We start from the raw sequence: 10,474 nt of genomic DNA on the forward strand, positions 1-10,474 counted from the left end.
GGGGGAAGGGGAGGGGAGGGAATTGGGGCGACTGCCCCAGACAGAGCCGGGTGGAGCAGCGGCGGTGAGGAGCTGGGTGGAGCGGTGCCTCCATGTCCAGCCACTTGTTACCCGCCTGTCCCCACCTCCCGCTGCCGATAGCGGCAGCTTCTTCAGGTCTGGGATCGGAGTAGGGGCGGGGCCCCACATGGGCTGATTTGCCCTGGGACCCGCATCCTGCTTGGGTTGCCTCTGGACACAGGGCTAGCCTTGAGGTCTGGATCAGGCCCACAGACCCCTCCCATGCTGGATCCACTGCATGTGGTCCCAATTCTGACAAGTCCCCAGAACTGGTGAGAAGAGGCCTGGCATCCTGCTGCCACCATAGGAACAAGCCACAATCCCAATCTTTTTTCTGAGTTGCTGCTGGGGCTCCAACACCACTCTTGCTCAGGTGCTTGACAGCCAAGCTGGTGACAGGCATGGCACAGGAGTCGCAGCAGCCATACATCTTCTTCCTGCAGCAGCAGCCAAGTGCCTGGGTGAGAGCTGTGGTGCTGGAGCCCAAAGTACCATGGGCAGATGCCCAGTGCTGCAGGTGCTTGACTGCTACTGCAGGAACAAGTCTCAGTGCTGCTGAGGCTCCAGTGGTGTGGATCTCAGTCAGGCACTAGGCTACCACCACAGGAAAGTCAGATTTGGGGCAAAAGTCCGTGGACAGGATAATCTAGAACTGTGGGCTGTATCTGGTCCATAGGCTGTATGTTTGGCATCCCTGTGCTATATAGGTCTCTGATTTAGTTTATAAAGTGCAAATCTGTTCTGCCTTTCATGTATAAGATGCCACCCCGTCCTGCCTTGTGTCTAATTTCAGACTAACACCACTAACTATTTTCCTCTACTATTTAACATGAAAGGCTGGTTTACTAATATTTGCATGTAGACCTTCTGTCTAATTAACTTCTGTGGGATAAGTGCCATATCATCATTTCTTAATAGTGCTATCTCTGAAATCCAAAGGACATATTCTTTTCTCTGCCCTGCAGGTACAGAACTAGATCTGGAGCAGGGATCTAGTCGCCCACAAAACAGCCACATAAGGTAGCCTCTCAATCTTTCCTCTTTCTAGGCTAGTTTTTATATTTTCCATACAAGGCCACTTGCCATACATTACATTATAAACTTCCCAATATTTTTCTTCAGCTTCACAGCTCTCTATCAGGATGTATCAACCTACTATATAGCTGCTCTGAAGTTTAAATACCATCCCAAAGTAGATGATACTTAGACAGCCAGGTAGCTGGGACTTGTACTGGATCTAACTATGGTAACTTCCAGCTAATGAAATCAACTGAATATTTTTGCTAAAGTATTTTAACATGAAAAATTAATCAGTAACATTTACGTCAGCATTAAATACTTTTAATGTGATCAATTGCTATAATGTTTTATATATAATGAATCATTATAATGCAACTTACAGAAAAAACAGCAGCCAAGATTTCAGTAGCACCAGTGCTCAAGGTAACATAGGGGATGGTATCATGGTTGATCCCAGATGTGCTGAAGATGCTGTTTGTGTAGTACCAGATCTGTATCAATGTAAAGCAAGCACTTCATTAGTTGCCATGATTTGATATAGAGGTCTTCAACATATAATTCAAACATATGACTGAAGGACTAGAATCTTACATGCAATCTGCACAACTGCAAGGCAGTAGAGATTCGATAGTATTTGAGGGTCCACTCATTTAAGTAGCTGAGTGCCGACATCTATAATATCTTGTCTACATGGTGACATATTTGGGAAAGTTAATATGAGTGAAAAGTGTGAATTTCAAACTGGTGGCATCTATGGCCGGTCCACGATCCCTGCTGGCTGCTGCTGTCGGCGACATCTGCAGGTGGTTGCTGACCCCTGGTCAGCGCTTGCCAAGCCGTCCCCCCACTGCCAACAGTGCCGGCGGAATCTGCAGGAGCTCCCCTGCTTACCGCTGCCGCGATCCTGCCACCGCCAGTGCCGCCATGCCCCCAACCACCAGGGGCACGCATCGTTCATGACTACAATAACTCAATCACAAAAATATTTTTAAATCCCAATTTAAGACCCATTTTATGTAAACAAATTTTGCATACTTGGCAGAATTTCATGAGGAAATACAAAATAAAAAATGAGTTTTAAAGCACCCAATTTTAATGACTTAAAATTCTGCATAATATTAACAAAAAAGTATACCCTATATCAGAAGATTTGATTACTTTAAGCTGGTCAGTTTCAGTTATATATTTTTCTCCTTTTCTCCCTGAAACAAGTATAGCTATGGGTTTCTTTATGCAGTTTCTGTACATAACTTGAACAGTCTGTTTCTTTCTGTAGGTGTCATTTTATTTCACTTATACCTTTAGCAGATAAATTGTAAGAAAGAATGAATGACAAGATAATTTCACTTCTTTTCTTAACAAAGTATCCACAACAAAGAACAAAATAGTCTGTCATTAGCATTGAAATCTTGTAATTTGAAGAAAACAACATCTGTTTGCTCAGTCTTTTATACTTTCCCTAAAGTGTGAAGCAAATCTTTTAGACTTCTTCCTACCATTTGTTGAAGAGTTATTCTGTCACCCAGGGCACTTATACATGTGATGTAGTTTTAGTCCTTAGGGTTGCATTCTATGCCACCTAAATTTAAATGGTGAGCTTTTAATTGAAACAGTGGGTATTATTTTTTCGTCACTGTATATATGTTATTGTCCTGGTGGCCACTGGCGCCTGATTGAAGGAAGAAGTGGCGAGGGGCCAGATCCTTTTTGTTTTTTTTTTTTTGTTTTTTTGGAGGAGCCTGCACACCTCTCTCACGGCTGGGGTCCATTAATCTGTCAGCTTAATCTCTCACTCCCCAGCTGTGGGAAAGGTAGGTAGGCTCTGCAGAAAAAAATGAATCAGGCCCCTTACCACTTCTGTCTTCAGCAGGCTCCTGTGGCTGGCAGGACACCTGGGGCTGCCTGGAAATGGGCTGGTTTGCCCCTGGGGCAGCGCAGGAAGGTAGCAAAAGGGTGGCTGGGTGGGCTGGCAGTTGGAGAAGGCAGTGTGGACAGTGCACAGGGCGCTGGAAGCATGTGCACGCTCGAGAAAGCTAGTAGCCCACCTGGGCAGCCCCATGCTCCATCTGCGCCTTCTTCTCCGGCCTCCAGCACACCCAGCTGTCCTCCTGCTGTTTCCCCGCACTGCCCCAGGGGCAAGCCAGCTCATTCCCAGGATGCTCCAGATAACCTGCCAGCCACAGGAGCCTGCTGAAGGCAGAAATGGTGAGGGGCCCTCTCCTGCAGCCAGGGGGCAAGCTGACTAATGGCTGCAATGTTCCAAGTTGCAATGTTGCAAACTAAACTACACTGGGATGTAGCTTAATTTGCAACAATGCAAACTCATTTAAAACTCCCCAAACTTGTGTACATGTAATGTGTAATGTCATTAAACCACACAAAGGGAAATTGTCACATGCACATCATGACATTGTCATGTGCACAAACACTCCCAAATTCTATTTCCAGTACTGTCATTAAGCCTCTGTCACCTCTGTATTATTTTGGAAAAGTTACTTCAGGTAAAATTTTCATCTAAGTCACTTAAGGACTTAAGTCATTTTTGAAAATAGTACTATAGTACCCAAAAGCCACAAAGGAGTTATGCTCCTAAATGCCTATGTCACTCTTTAAAATATTACCTCTTACATCTCTGTATTTCTGTTTCCTCTTCCACCTCTGTTAGATTAACTCTTTCAGGAGGGGTTTATTGTGTACTGACTTGAAACTATCCAAATAGTATGTTCAAAGTGACCTGTTACCATAACTTTTACTGTTATTTATAACTATTTGCAAGTCAAGACAGAACAACTCAAGGACTAATTGTTAGGATTGTGTCTGGCAAACAAAAAGTACTTAAGACTAGAAATTAATTGGCCAAAATGGATATATTGTAAATTAGGCCTACTTGGTGGAAAAAAATAATGTGAGAACAAATTAAGGTATTCTTTAGTCTTTTTTGGGGGGGGTTCCTAGTTTTACACACATCAGGAGGGTAGTAAAAGTAGCAAGCTTTACCAACATGACTGTCATACCTCGTGATCCATCCTGGTGCCTCTGGGCCTTTATCATGGATCAGGTTGATAATCTGACCAGACTGCACGCTGGGGTAGACCTAGATCAGCAGTTCTGAACCTTTTTCAGTCAACATAGCTCTTGGTCTCAGAGTGAGACTTCACGTACCCCCTTTCAATGGGAAATTATTTTTTTAGGCCCTTCGACCTGTGTTAGACAATGTATGAAATATATCTCATGTCCGCCCATATGAGGCTTCTGATGAGCCCCTGGGAGTACATGTACCCCCGGTTCAGAACTGCTGACCTAGATTATAACAGTCCCTCCCCAATGACTTCAGGAAAGCTTTGAACCAGGCATATCATAAAAGGCGTGTCCTTCAGTCATCTCCTCCCTCATTTTCATTTCCTTACCACCTTAGTTCTTCCTTCTGTGTCTCTGTTTTGCCTTCTGTTTAAATAAAGTATCTGGCTAGCCAGTCAAGACTGTATCTTTTGCAATACGATTGAGCCAGAAAAGGCAGCTGAAAACAGTGTAATTACCCTACTTAGGGTACAAGTTTGCCAAGTCTCCCAGTGGTTAACAAGAGCAAGTGCTCAGCCTGTCTTTGTCTAGCAGCAAGGCTGTAAGAGCCAACACCAGAAGCAGAAGCTGTACTTTTTGTCTTTGAAGTTCTTTCCTTTCTCCTTCTGTGGGTCTGTCTTGCTTTTCTTCAAGGAAGCTGGATTAGATTTCCTCAACAAGAACAATCATCACACCAGCCCTTTTCAACTAATGTCTTTTTCCCCACTGAAAACAGTTATTGCAAAAAGGCTGCCAAACAGGCAATTTTCTTCAAAAAAAAACTGAAGGAAAACAAAAGGCTTATTTAATACGGTAAATTTCAAATATTTTAATTATTTTTCTTCTTTTCCTCTATCTTTAATTAAGAACATTTTTGTGGTAGCACAGGCTGAGGTCTCTGTACTCAAAATGCCAAACATGTTTTCCTGTTGTACAGAGACAGGATCATGTTAACATCTTTGCCCCCTCCCCCCAGGACCATTTACTCCATTGAAATTAATGTAACTGGACAGTCTCTAGTATCCAGTGTGGTGGAAGCTTGGTCTCTGTTGGGGCTCTTCAGAACTAGAGCACCAAAAATAATTAAAAATTAGGAACAGCAGAAAAATGAAACAGTGCAAAGATTGTCAAAATAGGAGGCTATATAACAAGAATACTGATTAACCCATTAGCAGGTTGTGTATGGAGAAAGTACACTTACAGCATTAAGCCCACATAGCTGGTAGCAGCCCATGGTGATGACCACGGTAATGATCTGCCAGCGGACAGAGCGGTTTCTCAGAAGCTGCAGAATGGACACTAACTGAACGTTTCTGTGTAGTCGACTTTCCGCTGACACTTCTTCTACCTCATAAGACACATCGGCTTTTCCAAGGAAGGTCCGAAATGCTGCAAATATATAGTCATGTGCATTAGCAAGCCATTTAATAGCATATGCAAAACAAAAAAAACTTTACAGGCAGATATGGCTGTAACATAGAGTTTGGCTGTCGACCAGTAATACCCAACCTTTCGGCACCATATGGCTGACAAGTGGTTTGGGGTCAGTCTGTAGGTTGGATTCTCATGGAGTCAGCGTGTAGAGTCTGTCTGTGGGTGTGATTTAGCACACCAGCCTGACCCTATATACCAAATCCAACCACATGTTGGCCTGATCCCTCGTGCTGGTTCTGTCCATTTGCTGGCCCAATGCTGTATTCCTGGTCTGGCTGCAAAGTGACCCTGTGTGTTGACCCAACTGTGCATTGGCACAATCTAGTGCACAGGGTCATGTTATCCAGACTGTGGGGCTCCCCATGGGAGCAGGAAAGTGGCAATTATTACTGCCACTACTCCTTCGTCACTAAATTTCTGAACCAATGGGGAATGTTGCAGGCTGAATGACATGGCTCAGCAGGCCAGATTAGGCCCATGGACTGGAGGTTGAGCTCTAACGCTGTAGACAATGGATTTTATGGATGAAAACTGGTGGTATAGAGGTAGCTACAGTGGTTGGTTCCAGTACACTGTGATGGTGCTGTGACCACTGCCAAGTTTCACAGTGGTGTCCAAGAAATGAATAAGCTAGGTAGCATATTTAAGAGTCAGTTTGTTTATCACTTTTGTTCTCTTCTACCCACCTTCGCATCTCTTAGCAATTCTACCTCATGTGTCAGACGCTCATTTATAGCGTCTGACAAACTAGACTGTAGCCTATGGAAACTCATGCCTCACAACAGCATAACAGGAAAGGCTAGAAATAAAGACATACAAATGAAAGGGTAGAACTTATAAATCCCATTGTTTAGATTATCCTCTTGAATGAGTTGGGCTGTAAGGTACCACTTTGCCCTGCCTTCTGCCTTATTTAGTGTTTCATATAAAATCCCCACTAAAGTATGCTACACACAGTTACAATAGTGCAAAAACAGTGGAGGGTGCTAACTGGGTGGGAATGTAACCAAGGCTGCAGAGGTGATTCTGAACTCAACTTGGCAATGCAGACATGGTTGCCGGATTTCTGGCCCAAGCTCAGTTCCCCGCTGGCTGGAAGCTGCACCCATGCCATTCCACAGAGTGAAGAAAGTGATGGCAGCACAAGCACAGCTCCCAGCTTCCTGGCCTGGGAACACGTACCTCCTTCTGCCACTGATGCGTTGCTGAAGCTCCTCACCCATGACAGACTACAGCCGAGTTGTTCCAGCCCATGGCTTGTAAAGATTGCTAGCCACTATCACACAGAATTATCCAAAACAAGCAGTATTTTCCTAATTCTCATGAACAGAGTGCTGGATATCAGATACACACCGCTTTCCTTATGTAAGCGCAAGTAGAGGATTTATTGCACTACCTTTTCACTGTGAACGTGCTCTCGCACCATTGCTAGAAGCTGTTAGTTACTTTTCAAAGAACTCATACTTCTAAAGTGAACATGGTATAAATTGCTGATATTTTAATTAAAATCTCAAGGACACATCCTGGGGCTTGGCCTCATAACTGATATTTAAATGTTCAGAATCTTAGAATTATTTCTGCTACAGAGATACAAATGCATTATGCAAGTTCCTACAACCAGGCACTCGTGCACACTGTGGGATGCCTGTCTCAGAAACAATTTTTTACTCAGTGGGCCTCTTAAAATTACGCCTTTTAAAGGAAATAATAGTGATTATTTTTTATTGAGAAGAAAAGTGATAAAACTGCTTTAATTTTACTAAAAAGCCGAGAGTATTTTTGGCTTACCCACAGCTGGGTCCAGTATTATCTAAAAACGTTCAGCATTCACAGCCAATCTTTTATACTACAAATAGTACTCATTGCTTAATGAAGCAATGGACTGGATACTCTCCAATGGCTCTTCAAACGGCATAAATCCATTAAGGACTGACATTCCTGAACTGCAGCATTATTAGTAAATAAATACGCCAAATGGTGGCATAGAGACACGTTAGCACACCAAAGAAAAAAAAGAACTGGGTGAGAAGCAAAAAAGAGTACCAAATAATATCAATGATCCAAGATCTATAGTGACTACCAATTACATTATCAGTGGTATTAAAGTTATGAGCCAAACTTTTCAGACCCAACTAGCAATTCATTTTTGCATGCCCTAACTGCAAACACCTTTAATAGGCCCGATTTTCAGGGGTGATTGAAGATAAAGCTACTCAGGTCAGGAACCTTAAGATGGTGGCTTCTGAAATCATTAGTCACTTTTTAACATTTTGGCCACTAGCTTTAGGGTGTGGAGCTGAACTGAAGTACTGTGTTCAGTTTTTGGAGCCACATTTTGAGAAGGATCTGAACTGGAGAGAATACAAAAGAGCAACAAAGCTGAGGAGGAGTCTGAAAAGCAAACCATATCAAGCAAAGTTAAAGGAGCTTGAATTGCTTCATCAGGAGAAAAAGCAGACTGAGGGATGACATGATTATAGGTCTAAAGTATCGCCATAAAGATCTCTGAAGCAGCTTCTTCCCAGCTGCTTAGGATAGAATGAGAAACAATGGTTTTCAAAGGCAGATTGATATTAAAACCTCACAAAAAGCTTCCTAAATATCAGAGCTGCTAGATATTAGAACAAACTGCCCTGGGAAATTATAGATTCTCCTTCACTGGAGGATTTTAAGAAAAAGCTGGATAGGCATCTGTCAGGAATGGTTTGATCTATCAGGCAAAATCTGCTTTAGTGCAGGGGAGCTGGACTGCATGACCATTGAGGTCTTTCCAGCCCTATGATTTGAAATCCTTAATTGCTCTGACAACTGGTTTACACAAGAGATAATTTCTTAAAGTGTCATTTAGAAGAAAGGAGGCTGGTAGCCAGGCCTTTACAAATAGAAGATCATTTACTGGGGAACCCAGCTTTTCCCTTGCCTTAACGCAAACCAGGTTTTTGTTTAAACACACATTTCTACTACAATTCATTCAAGTAAATGATTTCTCAGAGTCCCAGCTTATTTGTGACTGAGGCCAAGCAAGTGAGTTTTTGTCTTGTGTCAACATTTAATTACTATTAATGACATTCTAAATACTTGTGTTTGTAGAACTTAAGGTACATATGTATGACAAATTCTAAAATCTACCATATAAATATAATATGGATCGATTTGGCTACCATTTTTATAGTATCTTCTTCATTATTAGGAAGATTAGTTATGAAGAACAAGTAAAGAAAATAATAATTTATGATACAGCAAAGAGCTTTACTTTTAAACAGTCCCAATGTTTTAAGCATCTGTTTTATCAGTGTAAATCAGGTCAATGCACAATTTTCTTTATTCTTCCTGTCCTCAGAATGTTCAACATCCCTGCAGGGTGCACAGTCAAAAACTCAGTTGCATTCAAGTGAAAATTAAACAATCAGTCCAATCTACATATGGAGATGTGCCATATTTCTGGGAGGAGGTAAAAAATGCCAGTACAAAAATGATTGATAAATACAAAATAGATAAAAAATATTAATTTTTTTCTTTCCCTCCTGCAGTTACAACTAGAGATATAATTGCCAATAGGATAACTTCACAAACACCTGAAGTTTCAACAGATCACTGAATTATAACAAATTGTTTTAATGCACAGTTCATAGCCGGCCACACTAAATGCTTTGGAAAGCATAAAATAATTTTCTTGGTACTCAACGCTTACCCTTGCACTTCTAATTTCCTTCTCTTTCTATATCATAAGAAATATAACTTTATGTATCAGCATAACTTGTTAGGGTTTCTCAAGTTTGTTTGAATAAGGAAGAGACACAAGGACTCTTCCAGGAGCTGTGGTAGGAAGCTCTGATATGTGCATTATTTAAACTCAGCAAGATAGGCAATGATCCTGAACTAGCAGAGAGAGTGTACTACCCAACCAATTACATATGTTATGTCTGATTTTATTAACTTTATTTTTTAATTTGTGCTGTTGGCACAAGTGCAGTAACAATTTTTGTTCTCAAAAAAAGGAGAAGCCATTTGACTCTTAACCTTTACTGGAACAGTTACTTTTCTATGTGTGACTGGTCATGTCTCTATGAAACATTTTATTTACAGGTCAGTTCACTGTTGGGGATAATGGCTGAAAAGGGAGTCTCCCATCTCTTATTTTGTTTATCTGGGTCTCTTACCTCTCTTTGATGATAATTTGCCAGAGATGCTTCTCACAAAATGCTGATATATCACTCATTCAGAAGCAATGGAGGGCTCTAATGATTAGGAGTGATGTAGAAATTCAGACAGGATCACTGTTTGGCTAACAGAAGCGCTTTATTTTGCATGGCCACGGGAGAACAGCAAAAGGCAGCTGATGCTCAATGAGAGTAAAAAACAGGCTGCTTTATATACTGATAAATCACATACAGGTCAACCAGACCCCCCGCACCAGGCTCTTGGCAGTCTGACAGCAACTCATCTTGGTGTCTGGCAGAGCCGAGCGAGTTTTCTCAAGTTGTCTCCTGATAAACTTATCCTGAAGGCCGCTGTGTTGTTCTCGCTCGGCCTTTATCCACATCACATCTCCTCCCCATCTTCCCCCCATCCTGACCTGACACGTACACACTCCTTTCAGTACTTTTCCATTCCTCATCAGGTGACAGCATATGGAAACTTTAAATTCTAGACAGCTGATTCTAATTAATTTTCATAGATTTCATAGATATTAGGGCTGGAAGGGACCTTGGAAGATCATCGAGTCCAGCCCCCTGCCCAAAGGGCAGGAAGTCAGCTGGGGTCACAGGATCCCAGCAAGATAAGCATCCAATTTGTTCTTGAAGATGTTCAATGTGGGTGCTTGAACCACTTCCGATGGCAGGCTATTCCAGACCTTGGGGGCTCAGACAGTAAAGAAATTCTCCTTATGTCCAGCCTGAAA

At 42.1% G+C, this 10,474-nt stretch overlaps 1 protein-coding gene across 3 annotated transcripts in view; it reads right to left on the reverse strand.

Annotated features, from left to right (window-relative positions):
* Nucleotides 1-10,474, reverse strand: part of SLC2A9 (solute carrier family 2 member 9) — a 232,864-nt gene that overhangs the window by 77,874 nt on the left and 144,516 nt on the right. For all 3 annotated transcript variants that reach the window (XM_019526606.1, XM_019526607.1, XM_019526608.1), the window contains 2 exons: nt 5,339-5,526; nt 1,461-1,571 (listed from right to left, as the gene is read on the reverse strand). In XM_019526606.1, the coding sequence (XP_019382151.1) occupies nt 1,461-1,571; nt 5,339-5,526 (299 nt within the window). The remainder of the gene's footprint in view (nt 1-1,460; nt 1,572-5,338; nt 5,527-10,474) is intronic.

The sequence above is a fragment of the Gavialis gangeticus genome, unplaced genomic scaffold (genome assembly GCF_001723915.1).
Source record: "Gavialis gangeticus isolate Ggan-Ray unplaced genomic scaffold, GavGan_comp1, whole genome shotgun sequence".
NCBI lineage: Eukaryota > Metazoa > Chordata > Crocodylia > Gavialidae > Gavialis > Gavialis gangeticus.